The following is a 22012-nucleotide window of genomic DNA, read 5'->3' on the forward strand; positions in this document are numbered from 1 at the left end:
TAGCTAACCACCTCTGTGGCTGGAGGAGATGGGGCTCTGCCTCCAAGGCAAGAAAGCAGCGGCCCGCACCCAACACGTGTGAAACGGGAAGTTACGAGGGTAGCTGACGTTCCCGGGTACCAGTTGTGCCAAAGGGACACACTCACCACCAGCACCATGCAATGCAAATTTAAAATCAGGTTTATTGGCAAAGTTTAATGAGCAGAGAAATAGGACACACAACCCCTCCATTGCTGCACAGCTTAACCCGGGTGTAAGCTGCTTCAACTGTGGCCATGCTCCCTTCGTGTTCTATACTTTGGAAAGAACCAGGGAGTGGAAACCATCCACACAATTATGTAACAATGACGACATCCAGATTGGAAGCAGTTTTATTATAGAAGAGGGGTCTTCAGAGCTCACCGGCTGGCGTCGGCCTGTCCTCTTGTTGAATCAGACCTGTGGACCTAGCCATTTAGCTAGCTCGTTCCAGAGGAGGAGAGGAGCTGTGGGGGCCCTGGTCCCAAGAGCTCTTCCTACACTGCTATCATCCTGTTTTGTCTTATAACTGTCCTATACTATGTAAGTGTTGCTACCGTCTCCATTCTATGGATGAGGCTAAAGAAATGCATCTAAGATGGTTCATGACCTTCCAGTGCTTATAATCTAGCTCAGGAATCAAAGTGAGGACAGCTATCTCAAAATTATAAGACCAGGTTCGGGCAAGGTGGTGATGAGGCAGGATTGATCTGCTACATGGCAGACAGGAAGTGACTTGACAGGACGTGTCTTCCCCACCACTGCCCGGGCTTTGCCCTGGATCCAAAGGGACCCAGGTGAAGCGTCAGTGACACACAGAGGCAGAGGTCATGGACTTGTCTGTGGGAGGAAGTGGCGAATAAGGCCTTTAACACGTAGCTGTAGGAACTCACCTCAATAATACCGTGAAGGGGAGGAAGGTGCCCACGCTGGCTCCTGCTGCCCTCACGGCCGCTCCTTGGCGCAGGAGGAAAAGTCTGACCGGGAGCGCTGGCAGCACCTGGCTGACCTGGCTGACTTCGCTCTGGCCATGAAGGACACACTCACCAACATCAACAACCAGTCCTTCAACAACTTCATGCTGCGCATAGGTAAGGGCTTCAGGCTTGTCTGCTCCTCGATGTGTTCCTCTGACACAAGGGACTCAGCGCATCAGGAGGGAAGAGGACTTAGCCCTGAGGCATTTAGGTTGAGGAAGGCCACATGGTCACAGCTTTGGGACCTCAGGGATCTCTTCCAGATGTTCAGACCACACATCTGACAAAATGATGGTTAGCGGTCTGTCCTGTACTGTTGACCGTGAAAAGCATGCCTTAGGAGTCCGGCTGGGAAGTCAGGATATTTCCCCAAGCAGTCCTGTGTGCCTGCCCAGGCCTTTGCTGCCTTTGTCCAGCCTGTTAGGAGTTAATGTCACCTGCTGCCCTTATTGGGGGTGGGGGTGGGGTCCTCACTCCTGGGTGAGGTCACAAGACACTTGGAAGTACCAGATATGTGTTGCAACTGTCAACTTCCACACTGCATACATTAGTTAGCATATTGGGGACAGCTGACATTTGCCAAGGACAGGATAAACAGGAGACATGCCTGCCCTCTGGTGGCTTAGAGACAAGCTTCAGGAGTAATGTTACAGATTTAGGAGCTCTGTGGTTGGGGTCGGGTGGTAACTTCTCTGGGGGAGGAGTTGATGGCTTCTGAGATGGGATGATGACAAAATGTGACATGTGGCTGTGCTTAATTTTATGCTTCTACACCAGGCATGAACAAAGGAGGGGTACTGGCTGGGGTCATTGGAGCCCGGAAACCACATTATGACATCTGGGGCAATACGGTCAACGTAGCCAGCAGGATGGAGTCCACAGGGGTCATGGGTAACATTCAGGTATGTCCAGCGAGAGCCAAGCATGTGCTCAGACCCAGGGACCGGGAACAAAGTCAGAATAGGGGGTGCTTTGCCACATGCTACTGCTTCCTTTCTGTTGGCCCACGTTATCAAGTTGGTGTTTTTGGAAGATTAAAGGCAAGGGTGGAAAGGGATGCCTCAGGAGAAGGGAGGAAATACTTCGACCCCATTTCCAAAGTTTAAAGTTTCTGGTAAGGCTGTCCTGCCTCTTGGAATGAACTACATCTTGTGCCAACAGCCAATACCCTGAAGCCACCCCCATGGCAGGAAAGCGCCAGAGTGGGGAGAAGAGACAAAACAGAGTGATTCTGGGGACAGGGAGCACGGTCACTGGGAGAGGGAAAGGCCCTAGGCAACCCCGCATCCTGCCACTGTCCACTCTGTGCCTGCTGGCATGCAGATAAGGGGCTGAGCCCAACAGTTCTGGAGAACAACACTCCAGGCGGGCTGACTGGGGCCTGTGGGCCACATGTGGACACCCTCTGGGCAGCTGAGCTCACGCTATGTTCTCCCTCCACAGGTGGTGGAAGAAACACAAGCCATCCTTCGGGAGTACGGCTTCCGCTTTGTGAGGCGAGGGCCCATCTTTGTGAAAGGGAAGGGGGAGCTGCTAACCTTTTTCTTGAAGGGGCGGGAGAAGCCAGCTGTCTTCCCTAACGGCTCCTCGGTCACCCTGCCCCACCAGGTGGTGGACAACTCCTGAATGGCCGCGAGCCCCACAACAGTCCAAATGGGAGGGGAGAATCTGTTTTTTGGAATCAAAGAAAGGCCTTGGGAAAGGACAAATGACCAAGCCCCAACCTGCCCAAACTGCTGGAAGTGCACACTCACATAGACTTTAGGTTTAAAAATCTCAAGCCTTCATTTGTTCATGGATACGTGAGCTCTGAGGGTGGCCATACTATTCCTCAGCGTGCCTGTAGCTTCCTCAGAGAGTAGGGGTCTTAGGCATAGTACTGGAACAATCCTTCCAGAGCCCGGGTCTGACCAGCCCTCCTTCCCCCAGAGAGGCCACGGCCACTGTGAGCGGGAACGTATCCGAGGTGGGACAGAGCTGCCTTTGCTGCGGGGCTGGGAGCACAGGTGGGAGAGCTGTGCTTCGGACGAGGACCTGGCAGGACTCGACAACCGAGCGGCCAGCTGCTCTCCCTGGCGCACACGTGGAAGGCCTCTTTCAGGCTGGAGAGCTGCTGGTCTCCATATGGTCCGGGCTAGGTGAACCGGCCCTCATGCTGATGTTCCTGATAATCTTGAAAGGTTCTTCTGGAACCCCTGCCACCTTAGTCATGAGAGCAGAAAGTGCAATATTTCCTTTTACCTGGTGGGAGGGAGGGAAAGGGAATTTATTTCTGAGAGAAAAATATATAAACAGATCTTCTACATTTATATTTTTAACTTTCTGTTAAACACTTTCCAATATTGCCTTGCCTCTTGAGCTCTTGCTACAGTCGCCTTTGCTACTGCTTTAAAAGAGAATTTACAGGTATTGATAAAGAAGACTGTTTTATTAAAAGCTTTATTCAACTTGGATGTGATCACTGTGAAAATTCTGTTAATACCAATCATCTGAAAAGCGCTAAGTGCTTTGCTAACCCACACCACTCATCCTTACCACATGCCTAGAAGGCAAGAGCCTGAACTAAGACATCTCTCTTACTCTCAAGCTGCTTCCTTCTAATGGTGGGCCAAGCTGGCTCTACGAGTCCCCTGTGCTCCCACACACACAGGTTACTTCCTGGTCATCAGGTCCAAAGAGTGACCACGGTAGAGACCTGGCTGCAGCTCTGGGGCAGGAAGGGGGGGGGGGTCAGGACTCCTATCAGGCCTGTGCAGCATGGGAGAGCTTGCAGAAGACAGATGAGGGAGGTCTGCTTCCCTTTGTAACCGCTGAGTTTCGGCAGACTTCTGATCGTGCTTTTTTATAGCTGACCTAACACATTCAACTGACGTGTTTTAGAAAACAAAGCATTTGCCACATAGAGCCCTGATTATCCACAGTATGTTCTCACACCATATTCTTTATGAAACGGGCCTAGAATACACTGCTTCAATCTAAGGATCAAACACGTTTTCCTTAACTGTCATTCAGGAACCCAGAATGTTGTAAAAACTTTATTTTCAAAAGACTCAGGAAAACGAGGCAGAATTAAAGCTTTCATAAAAGCTACTCTTCAGTTGAATGGTACATACTCCCTCTTTCACAAAATGCCTTCTGCCCCACACATATTCTGATTTTCAGCTAAAATATATGATCAAATCAATACCTCAATTGTCCAAACTTGCCCCTTACCATCATGATGAGATGAATGTTCTCATTACAAGGATGGTCCCTAGGCAAGGGCTCTGAGTCTTTCAATAGTTTTCAGTTCCCAGGACCACACCTGGGACTGTGCACAGTATTACTTTACTCACTTTTGACATGTTCTCAGTGAAAATAATATTCTAGGAGACCAGGCTCATATCCAACCTTTCTCCGTTTCTTGCAAACGAAGTAAACACTTGATGCAGGGGCTTCGTAAAAAACAGATTTTCATGGGATGCTCGCTGTTCTTCCCATGAAGTGGATGAGGCGTCCGTCCCTAAAACAGATTAAATCAATCTCATTTAGTGCAACTGGGGGAACCTGAACCTGGATCACTGGTGTTCTGGACCCACGTAACTTTTTTTTTTTTTTTTGGTCTGGAGGAAAGAGGCTGCCCTTTATTGGACCAATGAAGTTTTGAGACCCGAACAGACCCTGCCCAGAAGGAAGCCTAAAATCTATGGTGTGAAATCTGCAGCAGCTTCAAATTTTCCACCTCCTAAAAATATTTTACCCTATTTTTCATTATTGCCCATGTCACATTATGATGGTATATTTAACTATAAAACTGTATCATAAAGCTCTCTCAGCCAGCCCTAAAAAATTCCCATCCAGAGAAGGGTCTCTAGAGAGCGACATATACACTTGTCTACTTGGCTTCTTAGTGAAATGAGTCTTTTGGCTCTCTTCCTCACAAGTGACCCTCTGACAGCCTCATGAGCTGTCTCTCTTCAGGAGGGGTCTCCAAAGAAAACAAATCTTAAACTGGAGGAGCATTAGCAGACTTGGATGGAACAAAGGAAAGGGAACAAGGGTAAATTATGTCTACTACCCACAAAAAGGAGAGAAAAACTGGTAGAAAGATGGAAAACATTCGGGGCACCTGGGTGGCTCGGTCAGTTAAGCGTCTGACTTCCACTCGGGTCATGATCTTCCAGTTCCCGAGTTCAATCCCCCCATCAGGCTCTCTGCTGTCAGCACAGAGCCTGCTTCAGATCACTCACTCTCAATATCTCTCTCTCTCAAAAATACACATTAAAAAATATATTTAAAAAAAAGAAAAATATCCTTTGTATTTTACTGAGTAAATTTCTGGTAGATTAACAGAAGAACGGGTCTCCAAAGGTCCAACTGATGTAATCTCCCTATTTTACCGTCTCATTCAACCTGAGTCACGCTGAGCACATTGTAATCTCTTCACTGGGGCATCCTTCCTCTCACCTTGGTACGTAATGGTGACGTCAGTTGGAAGGGTTGTCGTGAGGTCCTTATACAGCAGTCTAGCACAAAATGGGAACGACCGACCCTGTGGCTCCACTTTGTAAGTAAACGACAGCAAGTTGCACAGCGAGTTTCTCTGCAAGGGCCCAGCCAGAAAGGCTGCAAAGTCTCTCTAAGGGGTGTGGGGGTCAGAAGAGACACACAATGTATGATGACTACAGTTCCAAAGGCAGTGAGTGGTTGTGACACTTCAAACAAACATGTCTACAAATATAGGGTCCATTAATCAAATTTCAGAGAACTAAACAAAAGAGAAAAGCCTGTAAAAAGGACTAATGATAAAGATGTGAAGAGTTAGTGGCATCCTAGAAAGTCCTGCAGAAAACACTAAATAAACGCTGGGGGTTGGGGGCGTAAGGGAGATACAATTTCTGCCAAGAATTTCATTGTCTTCATACAGTTGGCTAAGATGCTTTGTGTCTGTGTCCACGTTATCAGTGTAAGTTTAACTGACAACTAAGAGCTTCAGAGTCATTCTAAATGCATGGGTGGAACACAGCTTCTAAAAGTCATATATTCCTTATCTGTATTCATTTCCTGTCTACTTAAAAGCACTTTTTTTTCTCACCCAACCCTAGCTCCAATGCAACCCCAAGAAGGCAGGCCAGAGTTCAGGCAAAGATGGATAGTATTCCTCTATGTATTACTCTGCTTTGCAACTATACCTAAGATTCAGCAAGACACTTGGTACAGAGTAAGTACTCTATAAATCCCTGCTGAATTAACAGTACAGAAACTGTATAGGCATTCCTCAGAGATACTGTGGGTTCAGCTCCAGACTGCTGCAATGAAGCAAGTCAAATGAATTGTTTGGTTTCCCAGGACAGTTATGTTTATACCATACTGTAGCCTATTAAGTACACAATAGCATTATGTCTAAAAAACCAATGTCCGTATCTTTTTAAATTTATCTATTTTGAGAGAAAAATTGAGAGAGAGGGAGGGGCAGAGAGAATCCTAAGCAAGCTCCACACTATCAGTACAGAGCCCAACATGGGCCTTGATCTCACAAACTGTGAGATCATGACCTGAGCTGAGATCAAGAGTCGGTCGCTTAACCAGCTGAGCCACCCAGGCACCCCCCTGCCAATATGCAGATCTTAATTAAAAAACACTTTATTACTAAAAAATGCTAACCATCATCTGAACATTTAGTGATCAGATCACCATAACAAATAATGAAGAAGTTTGAAGTATTGAGAGAATTAACAAAATGTGACACAGAGACACAAAATGAGCAAATGCTGTTGGAGAAATGGCACAAATAGGCTTGCTTAACACAAGGTTGCCACAAACCTTCAATCTGTAGAAAAACACAGTATCTGCACAGTGCAATAAAGAGAGGTACAATAAAATGAGGTATGACTGTACTTTGTGAAGGAAAGAAAGGGTCAAGTATAAAAGACGACTACCATTCGGGAGTGAAAAATCCCTTAACCAGCATCCATGCTTCAACAGCATCCAGAATTTCAAAAGGGGAAGAAGGTGGAAAATAACTTGTATATAAATAAGAAACACGCATCAGAAGGACAGTGGTCAAACTTCTGGCTCAGAATTATAAAGCATTTTAAATACAAAAGAGGAGTGCCTGGGTGGCTCAGTAGGTCATGATCCCAGGGTCATGGGATAGAGACCCACATGGGCTCTGTGCTGAGTGTGGAGCTTGCTTAAGATATTCTTTCCCCTCTACTTGAGCATTCTAAAATAAAAAAATAAAAATAAGATAAAATATAAAAAATAACTTGCCCCCCACCTTTTTTCACCTTTTGAGCCTATTCTGGGCTAATAAAATCCTATATAAGATCCCAGACAGATACCTGAAGTTGATCTGCCTGGTACTTCCTCCCAGCGTAAGCATTTAGGTATTCGCAGAGACAGAACAGGAAGTGCTGAATATTAGTCTGTAAGTATTTTGCAGATATCTCCTCTAGGGGAATGAAGACTGGAACTGAATGGTGATGTATCCGAAGTGGCTTCTGTATGACAAGGTCGACAAAATAGGAATCCAGCAAATTTCCCTCAAAAGCAGTGCTGATGCAGACACAGACCCCTCGGCTGGTCCGTTTCCCACTGAGCCCTGAAGCAAACAAGTTGATACCTGTCAACGCATGTCAGCAAAGGTAGTTTCTTTCTCGGCTGTGCAATCACTTCAGCACTGCCTCATACACACAATATGTTTGTTGAATGAACAATCAAATGTCTGTTGAATAAACATAATAGACTCTTTATTCTGACGCTGCCTCACTTCAGATTTGAGTTGTTAAAACCATGGAAGATGGTGGAAAAGATAAAACATCCTTATATCAAATTATGGAAGAAGAGATTTGGAAATTTTCATGTTACTCCTTTTTCTGAGTGTCAAATAATGTATGACAGTGCAGTTCCTTCCACAATCCTCTTATGCCATAGATAATGGGCAGGATAAATCCCCATTATAGTAGGAAAACAGAGACTTACTAAGTTGAAACAACTTGACCAGTGATATCAAGCCAGCCAGCAGCAAAGGCAGTTCTACCACAGGGTCCAACACACACTAGAGCTAAAATGAATAATCTAAGCTGGCCACCAACCAATCTTCTGCAAAAAGTGGCCGATTTTGTAGGTGAAGATGCCCACAAACAATATGCCAGCTTTGTGTGTATAGGCTGAAGAAGGCAAAATCCATGCTCATGAAATAAGTCCAGGACCAATAATATATCTAGCAAACCAATGCACTAGAGACAAGAGACTCAGACTGAAACAGGTCAGAAAATAAATTATACCTGTAAAACGATATGCCTGCAAAATGGCTTTCATATTTTCCTCTTTTCCTCCCACAGCTTCTTGCTCACTGATCTCCAATGTTTGGTCGGGTTCTGCATTGGCAGTAGATGCTTTAATCTGCAAAATATGCAGCAAATCAAACTGGGTGCAAAGGGGCATAGCACAGGGTCCTTGCCCTCACATAAATGCAGAGTATTTTTTATTATGTAATAAGTGTATTATGCTACAGTGACCCATTAGTGCTATGAATTCACAAGAAAGGAAAAATTTTGTGGGTCACTGTGCTAGAAATCAGAGTAGCAACCATGCTGGCCCAAAGAAGAATCAGGACTTTGATAGGAATGGAGAATATTGTGAGAAGAAAAAGAAAAGGGTGTAAAGCAAGTCTAGGGTAAGCACAGGGTGGCAAAGCAATGAAAACATGACATACCACAGCTTGCGGGATATAGTTAAAGCCACGTGACAGGCACTGAATGTTTGTATCCCTCAAAATTCATATGCTGAAACCTAATGCCCAATGTGATGGTATTTGGAGGCAGGGCCTCTGGCTGGTGATTAGGTCACAATATTGGAGCCTTCATGAATGAGATTAGTGCCCTTGTAAGAGACCCCAGAGAGCTAGCTCACCCCTTCCAGCATGTAAACTACACTTCTAGCACTTCAACTACAGTGAGAAGACTACCATCAATGAGGAAGTAGGTCCTCATCAGACATTGAATCTGCCGGGTCCATAATCTTGGACTTCCCAGGCTCTAGAACTGTGAGAAACGTGTGTTGTTGATAGGTCACCCAGTTTATGGTATTTTTGTTCCAACAGCCCATATTTGACCAAGACACTGTGCTTAGTGAAAAATTTATAACCTCACAAACAAAAAGGGGAAAAGAAAGACTAAAAAAAAAAAAAAAAAAAAAAAAAAAAAAATCAGTAAGTATTCATCTCAGAAAGCTAAAAAGCAACTTAAATCTAAAGAATAGAAAGAAGGGTATAGTGAATTATGAGAAAATATCAATGAAAATGCAACACAAATGTGTAAAAGAGAAAAATCAATAATGCCAAAAGTTGGTTCTTTAATAAAACTGATACAAAACTGATAACAAGACTGATCAAGGAGAGAAAAAGAGAAGAGTGATCACAAATTACCAATCAGATTAAAAACTGAGACAATGCTACTGATCAATCCTATTCACAAGATAGTTGTTTAAGAAGCTTCAAACAACTTTATGGCACAAAAACAGACACTCAGATCAATGGAACAGAATAGAGAACCCAGAAATGGACCCACAGACGTATGGCCAACTAATCTTTGACAAAGCAAGAAAGAAGATTCAATGGAATAAAGGCAGTCTCTTCAGCAAATGGTGCTGGGAAAACTGGACAGCGACATGCAGAAGAATGAACCTGGACCAGACACAAAAATAAACTCAAAATGGATGAAAGACCTCAATGTAAGACAGGAAGCCATCAAAATCCTCGAGGAGACAGCAGGCAAAAACCTCTTTGATCTTGGCCGCAGCAACTTCTTCCTCAACATATCTCCAGAGGCAAGGGAAACAAAAGCAAAACTGATCAGGACCTCATCAAAATAAAAAGCTTCTGCACAGCAAAGGAAATAATCAGCAAAACTAAAAGGTAACTGATGGAATGGGAGAAGATATTTGCAAATGACATATCAGATAAGAGTATCCAAAATCTATAAAGAACTTATCAAACTCAACACCCAAAAAATAATCCAGTGAAGACGGGCAAACATGAATAGACACTTCTCCAAAGAAGACATCCAGATGGCCAACCCACACAGGAAAAAACGCTCAACATCACTCATCATCAGGGAAATACAAATCAAAACCACAATGAGATACCACCTGTCAGAATGTCTAACATTAACAACTCAGGCAACAACAGATGTTGGTGAGGATGTGAAGAAAGAGGATCTCTTTTGCACTGCTGGTGAGAATGCAAACTGGTGCAGTCACTCTGGAAAACAGTATGTAGGTTCCTCAAAAAACTAAAAATAGAACTACCCTACGACCCAGCAATTGCACTACTACGTATTTACCCAAGGGATACAGGTGTGCTGTTTCGAAGGGGCGCATGCACCCCAATGTTTATAGCAGCACTATCGACGATAGCCAAAGTATGGAAAGAGCCAAATGTCCAAGGACGGATGAATGGATAAAGAAGATGTGGTATATATATACAATGGAGTATTACCTGGCAATCAAAAAAAATGAAATCTTGCCATTTGCAACTACATGGATAGAACTAGAGGGTGTTATGCTAAAGTGAAATCAGTCGGAGAAACACAAATATCACATGACTTCACTCATATGAGGACTTTAAGATACAAAACAGATGCACATAAGAGAAGGGAAGCAAAAATAATATAAAAACAGGGGAGGGGAGGGTGCGGGATGGCTCAGTGGGTTAAGTGTCCAACTTCGGCTCAGGTCATGATCTCACAGTTCGTGAGTTCAAGCCCCACATCAGGCTCTGTGCTGACAGCCCAGAGCCCGCTTCGGATTCTGTGTCTCCCTCTCTCTGCCTCTCCCCCACTCACATTCTGCCTCTCTCTCTCTCTCTCTCAAATAAACATTAAAAAGTAAAAAAAACAAAACAAAAAACAGGGAGGGGGACAAAACATAAGAGACTCTTAAATATAGAGAACAAACAGAGGGTTGCTGGAGGGGTTGTGGGAGGGTGGGATGGGCTAAATGGGTAAGGGGCATTGAGGAATCTACTCCTGAAATCATTGTTGCACCATATGCTAACTTGGATGTAAATTAAAAAATAAATTATTAATAAAAATTAAAAAATTAAAAAAGCAAAAATAAAACAAAACAGAAACAAAAATAAAAACAAAAACAAGAAGGTTCAAACAACTTTATGTGAAATGCAATTTACCAAAGATGACCCAAAGGGAAACAGGAAATACAAAAGCTTTATATTAATCAAAGAAATTGAATCAGAAACTTACAACCTTCCCACAGAGGAGGCCCAAAGTTTTACCAGGTAGTTCTTTACAAATATTTAAGGAAAAACCACACCAATTTTATGTAAACTTTTCCAATGAACAGAAAAAGAGGAAAATATATCAACTCTCTTTATAAGACCCAGTTAAATTTGATGCCAAAACCCAAAAAGGACATTAAAAAAAAAAAAAAAAAAGCACAAGACAATCTCAAGAATTTAGATGTAAAAGTCCTATTAGCAAATATTAGCAAATAGAATTCAACATTATATAGAAAGGTAATACATCAAACCAACTTAGGTTTATTCTAAAAATGTAAGCCATTATCATTCAAACACCAATCGATATGTATCACCACATTAATAAAAGCCATACAACCACCTTAATGTATGCAGTAAAAACATTTGATAAAATTCAATACTTAAATGAGCAAGCTAGACATAGAAGACCATTTCCTTAATCTGATAAGAGTATGTATACAAAATTTAGAGCAAACAGGTTGACCCTAAGATTATTTCTACTCAACAATATAGGAAACAACTTAGCTAGTAGAATAAGGCAAGGGAAACAAATTACAAGGATTGGAAAGAAGTAAAACTGTTAGTATTTGCATATGACATGATTCCAGATGTAGAAATCCCAAAAGAATAGAGAGATAAATAGAATTAATGTAGATTTAGCAAAGTTCTCATAAAGTCAATATATAAAAATCAAATATATTTCTACATAATATGAAAATAAAATTTCTAAAAGATAACACATCAGGGGCTATTAAAATAGGACTTGTGGGTCAAACCTATCTTGACACTTATTTTTGTAAATAAGGTTTGACTGGAACACACCCACGCACGTACTTATTGTCTATGGCTACTTCACAGTACAACAGCAGAGCTGAATAGTTGCCATAGAGACCAGGTGGCTCACAAAGCCTAAAATAATGACTATCTGGCCTTATACAGAAAGTCTGTGGACCCCTGCCATATACGTTAACATCAGGAAAAATCAAATACATAAAGATAAATATACTGAATGATGTTTAAGACCTCTACACATGGGTGGCTCAGTCGGTTAAGCGTCCGACTTTGGCTCAGGTCATGCATGATCTCACGGTTTGTGAGTCTGAGCCCCACATCAGGCTCTGTGCCGACAGCTCAGGGCCTGGAGCCTGCTTCAGATCCTGTGTCTCCTTCTCTCTCTACCCCTCCCCTGCTTGCACTCTGTCTCTCTCAAAAATAAAGCATTAAAAAAATAATAAAAAAAATAAAGATCTCTACACATAAAACTGCACACATTACTAAGAGAAATTAAAGAACTAAATAAACGCAAAGATACATCATGTACACTGACTGGAAAATGCAATATTGAAAATATTTCAATTCTCTCCAAATTCGTGTATAGATTCAATGCAATCCCAATCAAAACTATAGGTTTTTTGGGGCGCCTGGGTGGCGCAGTCGGTTAAGCGTCCGACTTCAGCCAGGTCACGATCTCGCGGTCCGTGAGTTCGAGCCCCGCTTCAGGCTCTGGGCTGATGGCTCAGAGCCTGGAGCCTGTTTCCGATTCTGTGTCTCCCTCTCTCTCTGCCCCTCCCCCGTTCATGCTCTCTCTCTCTCTCTCTCTCTCTGTCCCCCAAAAAATAAATAAACGTTGAAAAAAAAATTAAAAAAAAAAAACTATAGGTTTTTTGGAAATTGACAGCTGATTCCCAAATTTATGTAAAATTCAAGGGGCCAAGAATAGCCGAGATTATTCTGAAGATGACGACATATATGACAGGTATCCAAACTTACAGTAAATAAATCTCTTGTACCCACATGAAGACAAACAGACCAATGGAACAGAACAGGCCCACAGTGGACCCAAAGATCCATTACAACACAACGGGAAAAGAATGGACATCAAAAAGTGGTAGCAAATGCACTGGATATTCACATGGAAAAACAACAGTAGTAGTATGACCTCTACTTCATCCCACACACAAAAATCAATTCCAGACAGACTGTAGTTCTGAAAGTAAAAAGTACAATAGAGTTTTTAGAAAATACCACAGAACATCTTCACCATCTCAAGTTAGGCAAAGATTTATTAAAAGGAAACAAGAGCAGTTAAGTATAAAATTAGACTCCTAAATCAACCTTCATTAAAATGAAGACTTTCTTTTCGTCACAAGACACCATTAGAGTGAAAAGGCAAGCCACAGTCTAAGAGAAGATTCGTAGTACATATACTAAAGAATTCATATCCAAAATATGTAAACAATTCTATAATTCAGTAAGAGATACACAACGCAATAAAATTTTTGCAGAAGCCTCAAAAAGCCTATTTCACAACAGAAGACTTTCAAGTATCCAATACAGGTACTTAACAGCATTAGTTATCAGGCAATTGCAAATTACTCCACCATGAGATACTGTGACACTCAGCAGAGTGACAAATTTTTTAAACTGACAGTATCAACTACTGGTAAATATGCAAAATGATGGAAATCTTTTACACAGGTGCTGGGAATGTAAAATTGGTGGAATCACTTCCAAAAACTGTTTGGCAGTATTTACTAAGGACAAATATGACCTAGCAATTCTACAAAGTATACGCCTGATAGAAAAGTACGTATTTTTACATCAAAAGACAGGAACAAGAATGTTTCACAGCCCTGAAGTGAAATAAAATAACCCAAATGTCGCTAATACAATTAAGTAAATAAACTGTGGAATATTCATAAAATGAAATTACTACACAGCAATAAAAAAGAATGACCACTATGTGCACCAGTATGGATAAATCTCACAGACAACATTCAAAAATAACAAGTCAGACATAAGTTTACACTTTTTACATTTATATAAAATTCAATGTAGGGTCTTATGAAGCATTTTCCTGGCTGTGTAAGAGTTATTGGAGAAGTAGATATACACGAAGAGAAAACAACGAGCAGACTACTCCAATAATCCCGGCATCCCAATCCCCTGGTAAATATTTACAACAGGGGCGCCTGGGTGGCGCAGTCGGTTAAGCGTCCGACTTCAGCCAGGTCACGATCTCGCGGTCCGTGGGTTCGAGCCCCGCGTCGGGCTCTGGGCTGATGGCTCCGAGCCTGGAGCCTGTTTCCGATTCTGTGTCTCCCTCTCTCTCTGCCCCTCCCCCGTTCATGCTCTGTCTCTCTCTGTCCCAAAAAAAAAATAAATAAACGTTGAAAAAAAAAAATTAAAAAAAAAAAAAAAATTTACAACATATGTGGATAATACTTTGGAAGCACAAAGACAACCTAAAGGAAAATTTGGCAGGTCTTGCTGACCTATCCTGGCCAAGAGAGAAAACTGAAGAGAAGGAAGTGTCAAAGTTCACTGTGAGGTTTCAAGTCTGTAAGGGAAAGATGGAGGTAATGACAAAAATACCAATGACCCATCAGGCTGAGACTGAAGTAACAAGCTCCTGTCTACAAGTGCAGGTTAAGAGGCTATTATGAAGAACTTGCCTGGCCTATCAGTAACGCCTAGCAATTATTGGTTGACATTGATATTAGCTGACTCTACAGAACTGATCATTTGAGAGGTCAAGGACTGAAATCAATCCAGTAAGATCACAGGTAAAACCCATTATACAAATTGTTAATTCCCAGATCATGCTTATTCTTTATGCTCCAGCAAAGCTTGCTAAAATGGCCCCTGTACTCACTCTGGCTTGACGCTGTTTCACTTCAGCCCTGAGCTTATCACGCAGACACCTCAGTTTATGAATCTTGGTCCCAAGATCGCTCTCTGCTGTCTCTCTCGGCGGATCTTCTAAGTTTTTACAGGATCTGCTCATTTGAGTCTCTAGTCTTTCCAAGTGAACTAAAACACCTGAGGAAAGTAAAAAGGCAATTTCACAAGCATCCAGGGATTTCTGACTCTGGCCACAGGAAGAATTTCAGGGATGAACAGAAGGTTAACTCCCTTCTTAGAACTTTCACCAGCTAAAATGTTAGACATCGGCCATGATTTATAAAACCAGAGGACCTGACAACAAGAATCAAGAATGAGCAGCCTTATAGGTTGAGCACTAATGTACAAGCAGTTCCTGACCAGGACAGTCCAACGTGAGCATAATCTGAATATAACTCATGTCAGTTATCTATGATAAGGACTGGGGAAAACAGGGTCATCAAATTCACTGACTCTCTCAGACACTGTTATTAAAAATGTAGATTTTTACATTGGCTTTTATGCATGTTTCCCCAAAGTGCTAATGCATAACTCTTTGGATTCAGACATCCAGAGAGTCTTAAGTGTTTTGAAGCTCTGAGAAGTATTATTCACACAGGACGAAAAGGACACTAAAGGGAACTGTCTACCAATATTACTGGGATTTAGAAAGGAAAACAAGTTCACAGTTGGACAGAAATTCAAAGGCAAATATCAGTTCCCAAGAGATTAAGGACCATCACAGTTTCATAATGCCAATCAAGTCTAACAATAGAGCATTTGCTGCACATTTCCCACACATTAAGACCCCGTGCTAGATGTTTTACTTGCACATTATGTAAAGAATTAAAGCATGAAGGGGCCCCTGGGTAGCTGAGTCGGTTACGTGTCCGACTCTTGATATCAGTTCAGGTCATGATCTCAAGGGTGGGATCAAGCCTTGGGTCAGGCTCTGTGCTGACAATGTGAAATCTGCTTGGAACACTCTCTCTCTCTCTCCCCTCTTCGCTTGTCTCCTCCTCATGCTCGCGCGCGCGCTCTCTCTCTCTCTCAAAATAAATAAGCTTAAAAAAAAATAAAGCATGAAGATAATTCAGTTCTTATTTTCTTTCCACAACCATCACCATAAGGCTACTACTTGCCTCCATTTTCCAGATAAAATGAGAGCAGAGAATGGCAAAATAAGTTGCCCAAGGCACATTATTTCTAATGGCAGGGCCAGGACACACCCAAGTCTAACCAACGCCGAAGTCACCACTTGGCTCCGATCCTTCCACAGGTGTAATGCATAAATGACCCCACCCAAAAAAAATCCTGGAAAGGAATGAGACCTCAGTGACTACAACTGTAGCTCCGAATATATAAGCACTAAGCATTATTACGAGTGCAACCTATCTGTTTAAAAAGGGGCAGGAGCCTAGAAATGTCTGAAGTAATTTCCCATGTGCAATGAATAATCTTAGCTGGCCGGTGCCTTTTCAGTCTTCAGTGTTTGGATCTTTCACCATAATGCTCCCAACAGGCCGGGTTACACATCCGTTAGAGGAGGAAAGGGTTGTTTTGATCTAGGCGTCCTCTTTGGCAGCAGTACTAAGGGGGAAAAGGCGACCCTTTGAGTACCTCCTTTGGACTTGTCATTCGCCCACTCCATCTCCTCGGATTCCCACCGGCCTTCCTACGAAGTTGTGCAGGCAAGCCTTAATAGGGACCCAGATGTCCTTGCTGGTAAAAGAAAAAAGGCAAGAAAGTCACATCTATTCACGGTAGGGCGCACACAACTCAAGCACGCATCGTCGGGTGTCGCGAGACACCCCAAGTGACACCCCTAGGACTCCCCTTCCCTGACCCGTCCTACCCTGCCCGTTCCCCGGTCCTAGCCGACAGTCTACTTGCCCCCGCGCGTGCCCCACAACACGGCTTTAAGAGGCTGTTCAGCCTTCCACCCCGACCACGATCTCGTCCGTCACCGGGTCTTCTTTTCCCCTTACCTCTTCTCTCGCTCACCCAGGCCAAGGTTGAGTTCCCGCCGTCCACGCCTTCAAAACCAAACCAATCGGACCCAGCGTGCTTTGCGCCGCCACCGTACAAAAACATGGCTGCGCTCAGGGCCCCTCCCTCATCCCGGCATGCACCGGGGAGTAGAGCCGGTCTTTCTGTGGGCCCGGAAGATGGCGGCCTCTGGCGCAGAGCCGCAGATCCTAGTCCAGTACTTGGTGTTACGAAAGGATCTGTCGCAGGCTCCATTCTCCTGGCCGGCAGGCGCAATGGTAGCGCAGGCTTGTCACGCAGCCACCGCGGCCTTGCACATTCACCGCGACCACCCCCACACGGCCGCTTACCTTCGGGACCTGGGGCGCATGCGCAAGGTGGTCCTCGAGGTGAGGCACCCGGCGGAGGGGGAGGGGTGCCGAAGTCGTCGGGACCGGAAGTGGGTGTGGTCTTGGTGCAGAGGCCTTACTTGGTCGAGTAGGTGTGGCGTGAGTGGGGAGGAGTCTTCTAAGTAAGGTTTGGGAAGGTTGCCGAGACCTGAGCGATGGCCCCGGGAGCTTTAGTTCGGCCGGACGGGGGCCTGTGTGAAGAGTGAGTGGACATTGGGTTATTAAGACTTCCCGCCCCCTTCCGCTCACATCGGCGTCCCTCTTAATAGAGTGGTATGACACCTAATTATTTGAAAAATAAATGTGTGCATATATTGAACCTAGCTTCATAAATAACCAGATACCGCTGGTGTAAAATAGAGGTAAGGTTCGTTTTGCAGGTGGTCAAACAGATCTTACCCTTACCTTTTCCCTTTTGTCAATTCTGCTTCTGGAAGTGTAACCTAGGAAGATACCAGATACCAGACGCATCGAAGAGCATTGTATAGATCAAGAATATTCATAGGAACACTTTATAATAGTAAAGAATGTGGAAATCACCAAATTTCCAGCACTAGTGATTGGTTAATTTTATGCTTAAAATGTGCTATTATAAAGCTAGTATAAATCACGGGTTTTGAAGCATATTTAGTTGGCATGGAAGAGTGCTCATTATGTTATGCTAACCGAACTATATTCTAACTACAAAATGATCCAGATTTTGAAAGGGAAAACTAAGGAAATACATCCACATATTGAGCAGGTGGTGAGATTTGGGTTATTTTCTAATGCTTCTCTATTCTTTTTAGTTTTCTACATTAAACACATATTTTACTTTACATTATAAAATGTACTATAAACAAACTAGAATCCTAGGGCGGAGATGGGGTAATCCCTTAATGGCCAGCTGACAAAGCAGATTGTCTTTCAAGAGAAAGATTTCTGTTGGGTAGTAAAACATCAGTCAGTAACCTAGGGGAAAGTGTCTTGAGAATCTATGAGTAGACAGAAAAGAAACAGATAGCTTTTCATTTAGACTTTTTATAGGAAGAGGACCTCAAGAAATCATCTGGTTCAGACATCTCCCTCTCCCTCACGTTCAGGCAGATAATGTATTTATTTACCCCTTTTCTCAGATGAGAGATCTGAAGCCCACAGAGATTAGACGACTTCCCTTAAGTATAGAAGATACCTGATGAGAGGTGCTCAGGTGGCTCCGTCGGTTGAGCATCCAATTCTTGATTTCGGCTCAGGTCATGATCTCACATTGGAGAGAGATGGAGCCTGAGCTATTAGCACAGAGCCTGCCGTGCTTAAGATTCTCTCTCTCCCTATCTACCCCTCCCCCACTCATGCTTTCTTTCTCCCTCAAATAAACTCAAAGGTCGCACCATCACTAAGTAGCAGAGCAATGGACTCCCTCTAACTCACTGTCCTATGCTGCTATGTGGTGCTGAAGAAGGAGGGGGGGGGGGGTGGAGTCCATGAGTTCTCCTCCAGCATGGCTGTGCCCAGAGGACTCTAGCTAAAGAGTGGCAATCCCTGCATCCTCCTAGTTGATAAGACAAACCTCTAGTTATCTTTTTTTTTCTTTTTTCTTTTTTTTTTTTTTTAACATTTATTTATTTTTGAGACAGAGAGAGACAGAGTATGAACGGGGGAGGGTCAGAGAGAGGGAGACACAGAATCTGAAACAGGCTCCAGGCTCTGAGCTGTCAGCACAGAGCCCGACGCCGGGCTTGAACTCACTGACCGTGAGATCATGACCTGAGCTGAAGTCGGCCGCTTAACCGACTGAGCCACCCAGGCGCCCCAAACCTCTAGTTATCTTAATGGCTTCTGCCCTCACAGGCAAAAAATATACATTATGCCAAATAACACACTATCTTTTTTTTTTTTTTTTGAGAGAGAGAGAGAGAGAAAGCGTGAGCGGGCGAGGGGCAGAGAGAGAGGGAGACAGAATCTAAAGCAGGCTCCAGGCTCTGAGCTATCAGCACAGAGCCCTATGCAGGGCTCGAACTCACAAACCACAAGATCATGACCTGAGCCGAAGTTGGATGCTCAACTGACTGAGCCACCCAGGCACCCCTAACACACTATCTTCCTTTTGAGTGCTAGCTTTAATACCTCCTATTAATGGGAGTCAGTGTGGTGACAGAGAAACAATCTGAGAAGGATGTTAGAGAATGGTTTGCCCTCTGAGCTAACAAGTGGGAACTGTCCCAGCGAAAGGAAAACCTTTCCAGGTTTAGGAGGGGTCCGATGGGAAGGGAGGATGGAGCTCGAGGTGATGTGTTGTTAGAAATCTTTTCATAGTCCACTCTTAACATCACAGCTGGCTGAAGCATTAGGGATAGCTGTGTGGACACCAGCCAGAAGAGAAGTAGAAAATCTAGAGAGCATAATTACTGACAACGCATACAGCATCTCAAGAGGGAAGAGAAAAATCTCCATTTTAGAAACAAGCATATTAAGCCTGTCCCTCTCCTACTCCCAGGCAGCTTATCTAAGGTCCTACAGAGAGTGAATGGCAAGTGGGGCAGTAAAGCTGTTGCTTCTGGAGACACGCTCTACAGCTCCTTCGTTGAGAGAGCTGCTCTCCACTTTTCAGTCCGGAGGAAACCCCCCTACCCACCCCCCCACACACACTTTTTTTTTCATTGCCTTGTGACACTTCCTAAAGGGGCCATTCAATCTGTGTTCTGTGCTCTGCTCCTGGTAGGCTGCAGATGAAAGCACCCTGAAGGAGCTGGCTGAGACCCTGCAACAGAGCAACATTGACCACATGCTGTGGCTGGAGCAGCCAGAGAATATCGCCACTTGCATTGCGCTCCGTCCCTACCCCAAAGAAGAAGTGAACCAGTATTTGAAGAAGTATCGATTGTTCAAGTGACTCATGCCATCAGTTGCCGTGATATCTTTATCAGCTGGATCCAGAAACTGCATGCCATCTATCCCTGAGCATCATGTACTCCTTTCAATGGCAACTCGTTCTTCTCTTTAGGCTGTGAGTGTTTCTGGAGGGTCAAACACATGTTCGTATTAAAGTTGTCATTAATAAGTACTTCCTCTAATTATTTTTGATGTGTTCAGATGGGGAAAGTAGGTAAGCAGCAATATTGTCCGTGGGTCATGGCTCAGATAGAAGATTTGGTTAGACTCCTATCCAGGGACCAAGGAAACGCCCTTCCTTCTTTATTAGGAATAATAGAGTTCTTCCAGTCACCCAGGTTTTCAATTTTGCCTTTGAATTCTTTATTTCTTATTCACATCTAGATATATTCATTGAATCTAGGACAATATCAATTTCAAGATACACCATTACTTTACATGTTGTTAAGAAAGAAGAGACGCTGCCAGTTAAGACACGTGATTAACCATAAGATGTATTTCAGTTTCAAAGGTGTTAAAATACACATACGCACGCGCATACACACAAATACGTATGTATTTGGTGAAATTTGTCAAGTACTAGAGCTATGGTAGTTTTCAGGGCTCCCAACCGGTATCAGGCTCTCATTTTGTTCATCGGAGTGTCCCACTGGTGACTCCTGTGTGTCCTGGCTACCGTCCAGCAGACTTTCTGACACCAGGTTTGTTTAGGACCATTGAGCACCCTGTTCGGTATAGACTCCTACTTGCTCTTAGAATAAAGGTAACATCTTCAGCTTAGCCTTCAGACCCTCCACATTTATATTTCCTACCCACCTTTTTAAGTTTATCTTCTACTCTTTCTGTATCCAAACTTGAGGTTTCAACAAGGTACTCCAGTTGTCGCCTGCGGGTCTCTGGCCTGGGAGTCAAGTGTTCATACTCTTCCCTCCCCGTTCCCACATCTGGACTTTAAACTATTTCTGGCTCAAGTTTGATCACCTTCAGCGAGTCTTACCCAGCCCCAAATGATAACACCCTTTCTGAACCTCTAGAACACTCTGTACAATGTTTTACATGTTTCTATAAACATTTGGAGACATCTACAGAAATTGTTTGGACATCTGTGAAGCAAAGGTTATAAAGGGTAATATCAGCAGGTATCTGTTGCAAGTCTACTGTGGCAGGCTGTATTTAGAGTTGAGGATATAAGGATGAACAGAAGTTTTTGCCTTCAGGTAGTGAAGAATCTAATGAGAAGACAGAAACCTAGATAATTCATGGAGAGAAGATTGTACAAGGTAATGTGGGTAGACCTTCCCCTTTCCCTCTAGATACCAAGACAACTAAGACACTAGATACAAAGATTTTCTGTTATAAGAGACGGTTGTTTCAAACTAAGAGAGTGGATGGAGAATTGCTGGGGGGCTGAGGGCAGAGCCGATTCCGGGAAGCCAAGTGAATAAGAGATTCAAGGAGGGGAGAGCAATCGAGTGCAGCATAGAATTTCAGTGTATAAGTACTGAAAACATTTAGCAGTTGGGAACATGCTGGTGAACTTGCTGAAAGCAGTTGAAATAGCATATGAGGGTGGGACTCCGACTGCCATCTGTTGAGACAAAAATGGGAGGGGAGGCAAGAGGTGAGGACTATTCAAGAAGCTCTAATGGGAGAATGATTGAATGGGGGTTGGAAAGGTGAATGCTGGGTCCCCTAGGGGGAATTTTCTTAGACGTTTGAGCAAGTTTATGGGTGAGGAGAGGGAGAGTAAGGAGAAGAGAGATTGAAGTTACTACATAGAATAACTGATAAAGTCCAGAAAAAGTGGGAAGAGGTGGGGTTAAGGACATAGGGAAGGACTGGCCTTG

The 22012-nt window shown here is 43.6% G+C and overlaps 3 protein-coding genes across 7 annotated transcripts in view; 2 read left to right on the top strand and 1 right to left on the bottom strand.

Annotated features, from left to right (window-relative positions):
* ADCY3 (adenylate cyclase 3) overlaps positions 1-3446 on the top strand; it is an 89935-nt gene extending 86489 nt beyond the window's left edge. For 2 of the 4 annotated variants that reach the window (XM_045447544.1, XM_045447541.1), the window contains exons 20-22: positions 986-1109; positions 1773-1897; positions 2439-3446. In XM_045447544.1, coding sequence (XP_045303500.1) covers positions 986-1109; positions 1773-1897; positions 2439-2621 — 432 coding nt within the window. In that variant the 3' untranslated portion in view covers positions 2622-3446. Of the gene's footprint in view, positions 1-985; positions 1110-1772; positions 2102-2438 lie in introns of those variants that run through there. The other 2 variants (XM_045447542.1, XM_045447540.1) reach the window with 1 other exon arrangement.
* On the bottom strand, positions 163-17067 carry CENPO (centromere protein O). 2 transcript variants are annotated; one of them, XM_045447546.1, is made up of 8 exons: positions 16905-17067; positions 16537-16638; positions 14909-15075; positions 8264-8381; positions 7319-7578; positions 5442-5613; positions 4386-4497; positions 163-3236 (listed from the first exon to the last, which is right to left on the bottom strand). In XM_045447546.1, exons 2-8 carry the CDS (start codon positions 16565-16567, stop codon positions 3233-3235), a joined length of 864 nt encoding a protein of 287 aa, XP_045303502.1. In that variant the 5' UTR covers positions 16568-16638; positions 16905-17067; the 3' UTR covers positions 163-3232. The 2 variants fall into 2 exon arrangements, with proteins under 2 accessions (XP_045303502.1, XP_045303501.1); XM_045447545.1 differs by having other exon boundaries at positions 4331-4497; positions 16905-17019.
* PTRHD1 (peptidyl-tRNA hydrolase domain containing 1) lies at positions 17043-20337 on the top strand. Its single transcript, XM_045447547.1, has 2 exons — positions 17043-17294; positions 19996-20337. The coding sequence occupies exons 1-2, from the start codon at positions 17043-17045 to the stop codon at positions 20164-20166; spliced, it is 423 nt and encodes a 140-aa protein (XP_045303503.1). The 3' UTR covers positions 20167-20337.
* Positions 20338-22012: the final 1675 nt, after the last annotated feature.

The sequence above is a fragment of the Leopardus geoffroyi genome, chromosome A3, assembly GCF_018350155.1.
Source record: "Leopardus geoffroyi isolate Oge1 chromosome A3, O.geoffroyi_Oge1_pat1.0, whole genome shotgun sequence".
In the NCBI taxonomy this organism is placed as follows: Eukaryota; Metazoa; Chordata; class Mammalia; order Carnivora; family Felidae; genus Leopardus; species Leopardus geoffroyi.

What these genes read in the sequence shown, in the direction of transcription:
- CENPO (XM_045447545.1), bottom strand. Translation starts at nt 16,567, where the DNA reads ATGGAGTGGGCGAATGACAAGTCCAAAGGAG. An exon ending in GAATGACAAGTCCAAAGGAG is followed by an intron (nt 15,076 to 16,536) that starts GTACTCAAAGGG and finishes TACTTTCCTCAG; the next exon opens with GTGTTTTAGTTCACTTGGAA. An exon ending in TGAAACAGCGTCAAGCCAGA is followed by an intron (nt 8,382 to 14,908) that starts GTGAGTACAGGG and finishes CATATTTTGCAG; the next exon opens with ATTAAAGCATCTACTGCCAA.
- PTRHD1 (XM_045447547.1), top strand. Translation starts at nt 17,043, where the DNA reads ATGCACCGGGGAGTAGAGCCGGTCTTTCTGTGGGCCCGGAAGATGGCG. An exon ending in TGCGCAAGGTGGTCCTCGAG is followed by an intron (nt 17,295 to 19,995) that starts GTGAGGCACCCG and finishes TGCTCCTGGTAG; the next exon opens with GCTGCAGATGAAAGCACCCT.